Source organism: Pristis pectinata, chromosome 7 (genome assembly GCF_009764475.1).
Source record: "Pristis pectinata isolate sPriPec2 chromosome 7, sPriPec2.1.pri, whole genome shotgun sequence".
NCBI lineage: Eukaryota > Metazoa > Chordata > Chondrichthyes > Rhinopristiformes > Pristidae > Pristis > Pristis pectinata.
In genome coordinates this window covers 87242405-87256637 of record NC_067411.1, presented here as the reverse complement: position 1 = coordinate 87256637, position 14233 = coordinate 87242405, and the positions used below count along the sequence as shown (strand labels likewise).

The 14233-nt window shown below is 40.0% G+C and overlaps 1 protein-coding gene across 1 annotated transcript in view; it reads left to right on the top strand.

Annotated features, from left to right (window-relative positions):
- apc (APC regulator of WNT signaling pathway) overlaps window positions 1-14233 on the top strand; it is a 104348-nt gene that overhangs the window by 71806 nt on the left and 18309 nt on the right. The window contains 3 exon segments of the mRNA XM_052019227.1: window positions 2092-2175; window positions 7818-7925; window positions 12539-12661. Of these exon segments, the coding sequence (XP_051875187.1) occupies window positions 2092-2175; window positions 7818-7925; window positions 12539-12661 (315 nt within the window).

Sequence of the window (14233 nt, the reverse complement as noted above, 5' to 3'; positions counted from 1 at the left end):
GACATAAAACATAGCATATAAGGGGGCATTTGCCCATCCAGTGAATGCAATCTCTTTGCAAAGCAATCCAGTTAGTTTCATTCCCCCACTATAACTCTATGATCCTTCAAGTTCATTTTGCTTAAGTGCCTTTTCAATTTCCTTTTGAAATAATTGTTCATCTGTTTCCACCACTCTCATAGACACAGAATTCCAATTCATTAACACTTGCGGCATAAAAAAGTTCTTCCTCACATCCCTCCAATAGCTCTGGACCAAAACTTAAATCTATGTGTGATGCTGTCTGACCTGCTGAGAATTCCAAACATTCTTCTTTATTCCATATCTTTAGCAAATAGTGCATTCTGTATCTCACATTTCCAGTATGTATATTTTTGTTTGGTTTTCTACCACAAGCTAAAGAAATTATGAGAAAAACTGTGCTCAAAAATCTATAAATTTCTCATTAAGAGGGAGATGAATCCTTATTTTCTGGATCATTTAGCTATTCGAGGTTTATTTTACACTGGAATTTGAAGGCAGATTTTTGGATTAAGATATGAGCAGTGGTCAGCCTACTCTGCCATTTATTAAAATTCAGGCTGATCTAATTAATCTCAGCCTCATCTCCATTTTTTTGCCTGTTGGAATCGTAGGATTGTACAGCACAGAGATAGGACCCTTCTGCTCACCTTGCTTATGCTGACCATGATCCCTATCTACACCAATTCCATTTGATTGCATTAGGCCCATACACTTTCTGCCCTTTCTTATCTAAGCACCTGTCCAAATGCCTTTTAAGCATTGTAATTGTATCTGCCTCTACCACCACCTCTGGCAGCTCGTTCCAGATAACCACCACCCTCTGTGGAAAAACTTACCCCTCAGATCTCCTGTAAATTTCTTCCTACTCACCATGAACCTGTGCCCTCTAGTTCTCGACTCCCCTACCCTGGTACAAAGATTCTGACGATCTATCCTATCTATGCCCCTCATAAATTTTATAGACCTCTAGAAGGTCACCCCTCGATCTCCTTTCCAGTGAGAATAAACTTAGCCTATCCAATCTCTCCTTTATAACTACAACCTTCCATTCTGGACAACATCCTTGTGAATCTCTTCTGCATTCTCTTTATTACTACCACATCTTTTCTGTAGTGTGGTGTCCAGAACTGTACACAATACTCCAAATGCAGACTGCAACCTGACATTCAAACTTTTTGCTTCAGCACATGAAGGCAAGCATGCCAAATGCCTTTTTCACTATGCTGTCCACCTGTGTCATCACCTCATTGAGCTGTGTATCAAGGCTCCCAAGGTCGCTTCCATTTATTATATTTGTCCTTCCAGAATTTGACTTATCAAAGTGCATTGCCTCACACTTGTCTGGATTAAATTCTGTCTGCCACCACTCCACCAAACCTTCCAGCTGACCAATGTCCCACTCTGTTCCTAGACGACCTTTTGCTATCTATGACTCCTCCAATTTTCGTGTCATCTGCAAACTTACCAGTCAGACCACCTTCATTCTCATTCAAGTCATTTGTACATATTGCAAACAATAAAGGTCCAAGCATCGATCCTTGCAGTATACCACTTGTTACAGACTTAAGTCAGAAAAACTTCATCCACCAATACCCATTGCCTCCTATCGCCAAACCAATTTTGGATCCAGTGTGCCAACACACCTTGGATGCCATGTGCTTTAACTTTCTTCACCAGCCTACCATACATGACTTTGTTGATTTTCCAGTGGTTGAAAAATTCGTCTCAGCCTTGAATGAATTCAATGATTCAACTTCCCCAGGTTAATGGGGAAGAGAATTCCAAAAATTCATGACAAGGACAAGAAATTTTTTCTCATCACTTTGGAAAGAAAGGAGTTGGTTTTGGTTTCAATCTTCAAAATATGATTGCAAAATCTCATTTAAAGTTTAACTTTGTTGCATTTTTTCCTGTTTTGTAAAGAGTAAAAGATCAAATCTATTAACATAGTAAAACTTTCCATCCAAAGGAACATAAGTATCCAAAAATGCAAAAATTGCCATGATATAGCTTCAACAGCCTAGAAGAGAAAGTTCCCTTTTCTAACTTCAGTTCATCTTAATGCAGATGAGAGTTGTACGGATTCAGCAAATAGAGAAGGAAATGCTTCGTTTGCGCCAGCACTTACACTCCCAAGCAGCAGAAACTGAGGTCAGTATGTCCTTATTTGATTTGGAAGTTGTGAATTTATTCTAACCGGATTGTTGGTTTATGATTATCTAGACTTGAAGTAAGGCAGGTTTCATTCTATGGTATTGGTATTGGTTTATTATTGTCACTTGTATCGAGATACAGTGAAAAGCTTGTCTTACAAGCAGATCGTACAGGTCAATTCATTACACAGTGCAGTTACATTGAGTAAGTACAGAGTGCATTGAGGTAGTACAGGTAAAAACAATAACAGTACAGAGTAAAGTGTCACAGCTACAGAGAAAGTGCAGTGCAATGAGGTGCAAGGTCACAACAAGGTAGATCGTGAGGTCATAGTCCATCTCATTGTATAAGGAAACTGTTCAATAATCTTATCACAGTGGGGTAGAAGCTGTCCTTAGACTGGTGGTACATGCCTTCAGGCTCCTGAATCTTCTACCCGATGGAAGAGGAGAGAAGAGAGAATGAATAACCTAATCAGGAAAGTCCCATCTTCTAACACTGGGTTGTGTAATCACCCATTTTTAGCCAGGATATTCAAATGGAAGTATAAGGAATTCTCAAAGAAAATTTATGTATTACTCCACTTTTTTTTGGAACTATCAATGTTTGAGGGAAATGAAGTCATAGAATCTAGAGTCAAATGGCACAGAAAAAGACCTTTTGGCCAGATGTGTCCATGCTGACTGTCAAGTACCTATCTATACTAATCCCATTCACCAGAAATTGGTCTGCAGTCTTCTATGTATAGGTAATACAAGTGCTTTTCCAGACACTATGGAAAATATTGAGAGTCCCTGCCACCACAACCTACCCAGGCAGTGTTTTCAAGATTGCAACCACTCTGGGTGGGGGGGAAAAGAAATCTTGTATCTCGGTATCCACCCTGCCTATGCCACTCATAAATTTGTATACCTCTATCAGATACCCAACATGAGTTGTGTTCTTCAGAGGTAATTTATTCACCTTTATCTTTGGGGGGAAAAATAGGATGATATCTGCATTAGGCAATAGTTTCCCACGATTTACCATTTCATTTTTAGGCAACTGAGCATTTATTGCCATCCCTAATTTCCCTTAAAGTGATGGTAGGCCTCCAACTAGAATCATTGTAGTTCTTTTGGTGAAATATCTGTTGCTGCTATTGGGAAAGAGCGCTAGGGTTTAGATTCAGTGACAAGGAACAAGGATACATTTCCAAGCCAGGAAGATGCGTGACTTGGATAAAAATAAGCATGTGGTGGTGTTCCCATGCATTTGAAGCCTTTGCTCTTGATGTTAGTGGTCTCAAATTTGGGATGTACTGTTAAAGGAGCTTAGGTGAGCGTTTCTGTAGATAGTACATTCTGCAGCCACTGTGGCTGGTTGTGGAGGAATTGAATGCTTAGGATGGTGGCAGAGCTACCAGGCAAGCAGAACGCAGTTAGTGCATCATGGAAAACCAGCAACAGGAAGTGTCGATGGAGGTGAGGCTAGTTTGCCTGATACACTAAGCTCTTTTCTCAACTCTCTGCAATTTATTGCAGTCTTGGACAGAGCAGTTGCCATACCAAACTGTGATGCATCCAGATAGGATGCCTTCTATGGTGCATGTGTAAAAATTGGTAAGAGTTATCGGGGTCATGCAGAATTTTCTTAGCCTTCTGAGGAAGTAGAGGCGTTGCTGTGCTTTCTTGGCTGTAGTGTTAATGTGGCTGGACCAGGACAAATTGTTGGTGATATTTACACCTAGGAACTTGAAGTTCTCAACCATCTCCACCTCAGCACCATTGATGGAGAAGGGAGTATGTACTCCACCCCACTTCCTGAAGTCGATGACCAGCTCCTTCATTTTGCTGACATTGAGGGAGCGGTTATTGTCTTGACACCATGCCACTAGGCCCTCTACCACCTCCTGTATTCTGTCTCACTGTTGTTTAAGATCCAGCTCACAATGTAGGTGTCATCTGCAAACTTGTGGATGGAGTTAGACAGAATTTGGCCATACAAATGTGAGTGTATAGGGAATATAGGAAGGGGCTGAGAATGCAGCCTTGCCATGCCACCTCTTCTGTCCTTATGATGGAAGGATGCTCATTGATGAAGCAACTGAAGATTGTTGGGCCCAGGAACAATTACAACCATCAGTTGGAGTGTTATCCCCTACGTGCCCATTGACTTTTACCAGAGCTCCTTGATGCCACATTGACTACCACTGGCATTTAGGCAACACTTGACAATGTCATCTCAACTCTCAAATTCATCCCTTTGATTCATGTTTGGACTAAAGCTGTGATGAGGCCTGAAGCAGGATGGTCCTGGTGTAACCCAAAATGGGAATCAGTAAGCATATTACTCATGAGTTTGATACCTTGTTGATGACACCTTCCATCGCTTTGCTGATGGTTCAGAGTAGACTCTGTGGCAATTAGCCAAGTTGGATCTGGACAATTTGTCACACAGCCAAATGCAGCACAGATCTTAAGTAGTGCAAGCAGAATGTTGTAGGATCCAGTGGTCTTTGATGTCATTTATTGATATTGCTTGGTGAACTGATTCAGCTAAAGACTGTTTTCTGTGATGTTAGGGAGGTTGGGACAAAACCAAGGTAGACCACCTATTTTATACTTATGGCTGAATATAATTGTAAATGGTTTGGCCTTCCTTTTAACATTTACGTACCGGTTCCTGTCATCAAGGATGGGGATGCTCTTCAATTGGCCTCCTTCCATTAGCTGTGTAATTGTCCACCATATTCATGACTCAACATTGTACTATGCAGAGCTCCAAACTGATCTGTCGGTTGAGAGGTTGCCTAGCTGTGTCTATTGATCCATTGGCTTAATAGTCATGGTAGAGTGAGGAATATGTCAGGCAATAAGGTTACAAATTGTTGTAGTGTAGGTTTCTGTTGCTGATGATGGCCCATGAATGGCCAGTTTTGCAATGCCAGATCTTTTCTGATGTCCCATTTAATACAATAGTTGGCCCATTTAATGTGATGAATGGAGTCCTCAATGTGAAGAGATGGGATTTTGTCTCTGCAAGGACTATGTGGTGGTCGTTTCTATAAATGCTGTCATCGACAGATGCATCTGCCATAGCTAGATTGGTTAGGCAACGGTCAAGCGGGTACAAGCTGTGCCTGGGTTAAGAACACCCAGCTTATAGACACCCTTGCATATGAACAACCTCCTGTAATATTATTAAATTCAAAAATCCGATGTACATGCATCCATTCCTACAAATGGCGGAACTAGTTTCCTCTTTCTCCACTTTTAGTAATTATTCTTATCAGTCTGGTGTGTCTTTGACTTCATTCTTTATAGTACCGTGCAGTTATGATTACCATATTGAATGATTTTTGTGTGTTTTCCAACATATGGAAAAACTTGACTTAAGGATGACTGTAAAAATGGAACTTGTTCATTAAACAATATGCTGGAGGAACTCAGTGGTTCATGCAGCATCTGTGGGAGGAAAGAAATTGTCAACGTTTCGGGTCAAAACCCTGTATCAGAATCTGAAACATCGAAAATTTCTTTTCTCCCACAGATGCTGCATGAACTGCTGAGCTCCTCCAGCACATTGTTTGTTGCTCCAGATTCCAGCATCTGCATTGCAGTGTGTCTTGAATCTATTCATTACCTGGGGGTGTCCCTCGTGTCCATTCATTTACTTTCTGCTGCAGATCTGGTCTGACAGCTGTGTTCTTCAGGACTCTGCCAGCTTCGTCACCAGTGATCTGTCATTCTGGTAGCCCAGGACACATCCAGGGAATGTGATAGAGGTGTCTGTGGCACTGTGTTAGGAATGATTCTCTGGGTACACCGATGCCATGCTGATGGCTGACTAGGCTGTGGGTCAGCTCTCCCAATTTTGACACCAATATGTAGTTGTTTGCGAGGAGAACTGGGTTGGGAACAATGTGTATCAATTCAATGCGTAGGTTGATGCTGGAGGGTCCATCTGATTCTATTCTTCCTCTCTCGCAACATAGTGATAATAGTGCAACCCAGTGGCTTGTTGGAACATTTCAAAGAATATTTCAGTGGTCAGCTATCTTAGGGATGGAGTCAGATATAGGCCAAACCAGGAAAGGATGGCAAATTTCTGCCATGAGGGACATTAGTGAACCACGCGGGTATTTACAGCAGTCCTGTAGTTTTGTGGCCATCACTACAAATGACTAGTTTTTAAATTCCAGATTATTAACAGAATTTGAGCTCCCACCATAGTAGCTGTGGGTGGTTCACAGTGCCTGACAATTATCCAGTTCTGAGTTGCCAGTTTTCTTCTGTGTCTATCTTACAATGGCAGTTGTGGAATTTAAACTCTGGTGTCTGGATTGTTTGTCCAGATCTCTGGGTTACTGGTATGGTAATTGATCAGCTGCTCGACTGCCATATTGCAACATTTTTGAGTTTAACTGAATCGTGCATGCAGATGTTTGTCAAATGTGTAGTTTTCTTTATTCTCTTTACCATCTTGTTTCAGCCAGGTCCTCCAAAAATTTACTCATTCTGTCCTTCGCCTAATTGCAGCCATTCCCTTTTTGTTCTCATTGCCCCATCCCTCTATCCCTCCTTTCTTTAAACATGATAATGGTCTACTTTTATATTTCTTGCAGGTGTATAACTTGTTTATAGAAATACATCAAATTTGGTTATATTTTGGAAGTTGCATTTCCAGCATGCTCTGTCCAACTGTAAAATAACAGGAAACACTGGGGGTTTTATAGCAGTTACATGAGCAGTTTTATGGACTTAGTCATCCACCTATTACATGTTCAAATTTAATTCACCTCATAATTTAAATGCACGTCTTTCCAATACATCTTTCAGAAATGTAGGATGTACCAAGAACCACTAAATTACTTGGATTTGCTATTGTGATTTTTGAACTCCTCTTGAGGCTTTGATTTCATGTCAAATCCAATAAGTGACTTCTCTGATACTGGAGCACTTACTCAGCACCGAAGCTTCTGTCCTAGATTATGTGCTGTTGTCTCTGAACTAGGACTCTGGCAAGAATGCTACTGTTAAGCTGTGGCAGACTGAATAATCAGTGAATGCTTTTATTTCTGAGATGGATTTTTTTTTCTTTTTAGCTTGTAGCATCTTTTTTAAATCTGAGACATTAATGCTCCTGTTAGATGCCTTCCCCCATTTTAAAAAAAAGTGTATTTTCAATGAAAGTCTGTTCTGAAATGCGTATACTAGATGGGGGGAAAATGCTTATGTCTGCCGGGGCTTTTTTTTAAAGTATTTTTATGTCAGCTATTTAATGTGTAGGAGCTTATTGGCCATAAAATTTTCAATGTCTGTCATGTGATCAAATGCTCCCAGAGCTGGTTCGTGCATTTTCATCCACCCCCACAGGATTTTTTCCCTGTCATTTTAACAGCACAGTCAGAAAAGGTCTGTGGGTTTCTGAGCACATCCTTTGTGTCTGTATTGTGATACACTGCAAGGTCTCAGTGGACGTGCTGTTCTCTGATCATGTCATGCCACTGAGGGGGATGGTGCTTGCTGCTGTTCAATAAAACCAAAGAGTAAGGAGTAGAGCTATAGTTCCATTTCAGAGATGCAACATGGAAGCGTAGCAGACACAAAAAAAAACCTCTCTCCTCGATGTTCTAAATTTCAATGTACTTTAAACAGAAATCATCACAAACTAAACAAGAACAAGCAGTGTCACATGATGCAGATGGACCGAGCGATTGTCTGGAAACAACAGAAGCCAGCGTGAGCACGACAGGGAGTGGGCAGGTGAGGACATTTTCAATCTTGCACAGAATAAGAAAAATCAATGACAAATTTTTTTCAATAAAATGAAATGTTGGAATCTTTCATTTAACTAGTATTGCACACTTTTGTGTCTCTTAACATGGCCTTGACAATTTGCTGTAACCCTCCATTCATTAAATAGGTTGATCAAATAAATTTTACACTTTACTACCAAATGGAATTTCAGGGAAGATTACATTTTTGTATAAATATAGAATGTTCAGCATTGGAACTATTGATGTTGATGCAGTTCTCATATGATTAATTGTTACACAGAAATACTACTCAGGATAAAGGATGAAGTGTATGCTGTTATTTCTAATTTTAAAATTAACAGCACAACCACTGTTTAACCTTTGCTGCTTTCCTGGATTCTAAAAGTACCTCCTTGTTTAATCAAATATTAATCCAAGAAACTCTTAACATTTTATAAAATGAAAATGCAAAGTCAAGACCCAATTTGGATTATGAAATGAACTAAAATTCTTTGAAATAACATTGTATCACATTTACATTTGCATTCCAGCTAAAACAAAATGTAGATGAATAAGAAAACTTGTGCCTTGTTAACTGGATACTGTGTAACTTCATCAACAGCTGTCACAATTCGTGCTTAAGGTTCTGTTAGTGAAATGCTTCCTTATCAGAAATGAACAGTCTCAACTGAGGTGATATGTGTGGGTGTGTTTATTTCCCTATTGGACAATGTAAACATTTCATTCTGCACCATCTCTCCAAAATAGAGGTCTTTCATAGTTTTCACCTTAATACAAGCAATGTTACATAAGCAGCATCAAAGCAATGTTTAAAGAAACTTCCATTGTTGGTTTGAAACGTATGCTGCAGTGAATGGCATATTGCCTAGGCCTCCATGTATCAGTTTTCTAGAACATTGCACCAGTGGGGAAACACGACTGCACCACTGGGCTGCAAGAGAAATTTTCACTGCAGCCATTTCCTGGCCTTAGGCCAGTTTTTGTATCATTGTTGCCACTGCCCCTTTTATTCCATTGTCTTCAATTTTGGTGATAAGCTTGTTAAGTACTATGTGATCAAAGGCCTATTGGAAGTCCATATGCACAACATCTACTGCATCACAATTGGCAATCACCTCTGTACCTCTTCAAAAAAAAATGAGCTAAATAAATACAATTTGTCATTTGGCTTTTCTTCTTTAATTTTGTCCCTGATTCCAATTACTATCAGCTTTGTTACCAGTAGGATTACACAGACTGGCGTGAAGTTGCTGGGTGCATTGGGCCAGATTGTACTTGTCGCCTGCCATGGTTTCCACAGGAACTGCCAATTAACTGGCTGTTTAGTTGATCTCTGACTTCAGAGCCTGCATGTTACTTTGCAAAAGGTAGAGATCAGATCAGTCATGATCTTACTAAGTTATGGACTCGAGAGGCCATCTGATCACCTGAACTTTGGGCTCCTCAGCTTCTCATAGTTCACGGCTGACATATGTAGCATGATCCTGAGTAAAGAGATAACATCTGAATTGTTCTTTAAATCTCTCTGGTTAGAAACAGTTAAAAGATTTCTTGTGGCAAAAAGCTGCTATAAAGCCCTCAGTGTGTTCAGGGGTTGGAACTCAAGGTATACTATCTGAGACCTAGTCACAGCTACCTCTGCTTTGCAATAAAATTCTTGGTACGTAAGGTTGGCTCAGCTGGAGCTCCATCTCGGGATAATGTTGGTGCAGGCAGGTGGCCACCACAGACGATGAGTTTGGACAGCAGATGGGTCCACTTCTAGATTCTGCCATGAAAGGAAAAATCCTCTCGACATCAACCCTGTCAAACCCTCTCAGAATCTTATTTTCAATTAATTCACCTCTCATTCTTCTGAACTCCAATAATAGGCCCATTCTGCTCAATTGTTTCACATAAGTCAATCCCTCCGTCCCACATATTGACTTGCTGAACTGTCCCTGAAGTGCCACAATTCAAGTAGATTCTTTCTAAATTAAGAAAACCAAAAGTAAATCAGATCTTCAAGTATGTTCTCACCAATGCAATGTACAAATGAGCAAGATTTGAAGCTTTTGTTTCATACTTGTAACGTTAAGCCAACATTCAATTTGCATTCTCGATGGCTTCCTGTACCTGCATGTATCGGTCAGCCGAATCCTTCTGTATAGCACATTCTGTTGTCAGTCTCCACTTAAACAATATTTCATTCCTCTGTTCTTCCTAAACAGTTCCATATTTCCCCACTTTTTAATTCCATCTGCCAATTTTTGCCCACTTAAGCTTTATCCTTTTGCAGATTATTTGTGTTCTCTTCACAGTTTCCTCTAGTTTGTGTTTGTCCTCACCCTGGCAGTGGAGGAGGCTGAAGACAGACAGATCGATGTGGGAATGGGAAGGGCAACTGGGAGCTCCAGAAAGCCATGGCAGACAGCGCAGGTCTTAGCAAAGCAGTCGCCTAATCTGTGTTTAGTCTTACTGATGTAGAGGAGGCCATATCGAGAGCACCGAATGCAATAAAGCTGGAGGAGATGCATGCGAATATCTGCCTTGCCTGGAAGGGCTGTTTAGGGCCTGGATACTGGTGAGGGAGTAAGTATAGGGACGGGTGTTTGACCTCCTATGGTTTCAGGGCAAGGATGAGCGAACCAGAGAGTCATGCAGAGAGTGGTCCCTGCAGAAAGAGGTGGGGAGGGGAAGATGTGGCTGGTGGTGGGACCACATTGTAGCTGGTGGAATTGTTGAAGAATGATGTGCTGGATGCATAGGCTGGTAGGACCAAGGGAACTCTATCCCTGTTCTATCTGGGGGTGGGGAGTGGGAGAGGCGAGATGGGGTTAAGAACAGGAAATGGAGGAGATGCAGATGTGCTTTGTCAACCACAGTGGTGGGGGAAGCCCTGTTTTCTGAAAAAGGAGGACATCTCAGATGTCCTGCAGTGGAAGGCTTCATCTTGAGAACAGATGCAGTGGAGATGAGAAAAAGTAATGGTGTCCTTACAAGAGACAGAGTGGGAGGAGGTATAAGCTAGATAGCTGTGGGAGTCAGTGGATTTGTAGTAAATTCCAGTGGATAGTCTGCCCCCTGAGATGGGGAGACAGATCAAGAAAGGGAAGAGAGCTGTTGGAAATGGTGCAGGTGAAAATGAGGATAGTGTGGAACCTATGATGCACCCTTGTGGCAGGTGGTCCTCTACTTTAAGTACTGTCAGCCTACCTAGTACTTTCATATGATCAATTTTTAGCTTCAGCTGTCTTTTTTAGTCTGACACTGGCAGCGTCATCCTTGAAAAAGACAAGTGCAAGGATTTACTCATACTGCTGCCACACCCAATGATTTTAGCAGTGAGTGAAAAATCATCATGTGAATAACAATATTGTTACAGTTCTAATTTGTGTTTAAACTGCCACAGGATCTATCCCTATCCCACAGTTTGTGCAGTCATCAGTGATGATGGCAAATCAGAAGAAGTTGTTATCTGGTCTGAAATTGCATTAAGACAGGGCTTTTGCCAGCATGAGTAGCCCATGTTTATTATGGATATTCATTTGAAATATGGACACACCTTTCTGGAACCACTAACGCCAATTCATTTCCCAAAGGATTCTGATGCAAAATGCCAAGTATGGTAACTTTTTTGCACAATATTCTCCCATTGTGTGAATAGGCCAGAACAAAGCCTGCCCTCAAAATGATCTGAAACCTATGCTCCTAGACCTTGCCAGCTGTTGCTGCTAAGGACTTTGTATGCTTTTGAACAGTCTTGTTATTAAGAAACATTCCCAAACATCCCAAAAAATTAACATTCATTCAACAGTTAATAAAACTAAATAACTTAAAATACTTCTGAACAATTTAAAACAATGCAAACTTCATAATACAAAAATAGTGGAGTTGCAAATTCTGTTACTTAAACTAAATGCATATTACCTTGCATCCATTCCTCACTTTTCAGATGAAAGGACCAGCTGTTCCTGCTCTATGCCTAATCAGGTGCAGAAACTGCAGGCAGATTCCATGTGTAACTGTTGGGAATTGCAGCAATTTTACACTCTGCCATTGGACTACTTGAGTCCAACTTTGAAGCATCGTTGTGAAATTGTCAGCTAACAAGTTTGGGCTTCCATCTTTACACAGGAATCCAGATCTTCATGCCGCTTATGCAGGAATGGCAACATTTCCCAGGAAGCTTCAGTTCACAGGGACAATGAATTTTTCAATGAGAATTCTACTTGGCTGTCCCAATATTTCTGGATTTTAGAGGATACATGGCAGGTCAGATTGCACCAGCATTAATCTGAATCAGCTGCCAAAATCTTGACACCCACATTCACAGATAGGGAGGCAACTACTTTGGATTTATCTTCCAGAACTGTTTCCAGGTATTCCGGATCATCAAATAACCTTTTTCAGAATTCTGCCTTCACTAGCAAGATTCATCTACACATTCACATCTTGAGGCTAGCATCGCCAGTGGTATTACTTAGTTATTTGTGCACAGAGGTGCTTTTGAGTTCACCCACACTGTAGTTGCAAAATTACTTCCAAATGTTGTAACATTTTGGAAAGACTTCTGTTTATTTAACAAACTTAGAACTTGTATTCTTATCTGCATTTTAGGGTTCAGGATCACGAGTTGAACAAGATACTAATAGTGTAATGAGCTGTAGTAACTCCTACTCAGTTCCTCGAAGACTGACAAATCACCTGGGTACCAAGGTAACCGAAGATTCCAGACTCCAGGTCGCTACACTGCATTTTTTCTAATACGTCAATTATAACAATGCTTTGGCTGCTTTACTAGTATGTTTTGCTATTTTCATTAACAAATGCATGTGGTTCTCCTTACTGTGTCCTTTTAAAGATATTTACAAAATGGTGGTTTCTGATCTGATAATTGGCATCTGATATTACAGCTGCATGTCACATAACGAGTAAAAAAAAATAAAAGATCATAGTAAGGATGATATTTGAATCAAGCTTAGTGTAATAAAAAATCATAGAATTAAAATTATTGGTTCCAGGAATAGAATCACCAGTTCAGTATTTGTTGATACTCAAATAACTTGTATAAACAAATGGAGCAACAGTTACCTGATTTCTAACAACTGAAATTATGGCATTAATCTGAATGATATTAACCCAATTTTTTAATCATTTTGCTTCTAATTCCATCTGTAGAAATAGCATTGCTTGCTTGGCCATAATTAGTTTGCTGGCAATTAATTATTTGAATTATTCCTTAGATTTGAATTCTATAAGTACTTTAAAATAGTTACAAACTATTCAGTGATAGCTTTGGCTAAGTGGTAGAGTGATACCAGTCACTAGGACAAAACTGAACTGTAAACACTTAGATATATGTAGTTAAGTCCTTAATTTACGGGACTTGATTTACGGGAATGATATTTTGAAGATGATGCTCACCTGTTGCAAATGATTTCCATATTGATATGTGATAGAACTCAAGATAGGGGTAGGAATGGGGAACTCTACCCTAGTGGAAGTGCCACCTATTCAAAATGAAGTCTCTGTATCAAATTCTCAATACTGGCTTAAAGGAGATTTAATGGTTGTGGGAGTGGAATGAAATTGGCACACCAAAAAGCTAAAATTTCCCATTTCAAAGACTCGATTTTGGGATGGGTGTTTGGGGGGGTGGGGGGTGGGTGGAAGCGGTTGAGGATGGGGGTCAAGTTTGAATTGGTGAAGAACAGGGTGGGAGTTTGCACCAGCCACCTACTCTGCATAATTTTGCACAATATTAGAGTTTTTTAAGTGGAGAATACCCCATGAATGTGACAAAAGCCTGCTTTTAGTAATTGCATACCAATTCTAACAACTAAATAAAATTTGAGTGCAGAAGATATGTTTTCCAGGCATAGCTAGTCACACCAAATTGAAAATAATACTTCTAAACATATAAAACTGTTCTGGAAATGCTGTACAAAATAAAAAGAATTCTACAATTAAATGAGATGTTAATTTGTGTTAAGTACCTGCTATACATAATAGAATAATTAATTTTAAATCTAGAATAATTAATTTTAAATCCAGCTAATCTATCAGTAATAAATGCTAAACCTCATGATTGTATTTGTACTATGTGGAAGTTACTGTTGATTTATATCAGAAATTGCAGCACAGGCAGTGTTTTGAGACTTTGATACTGTATGTGGGAACTTGAGTGTTTTCACATCTGCCTTCAGCTGCTCCAGCACTGAGTTATTGAACTGACCTAATTGGGGGATATTTCTCTTGAGTCACTTCTCAGACTAAGGAGTATAGGTGAAGGAAGGAAAATGTGTATCAGTC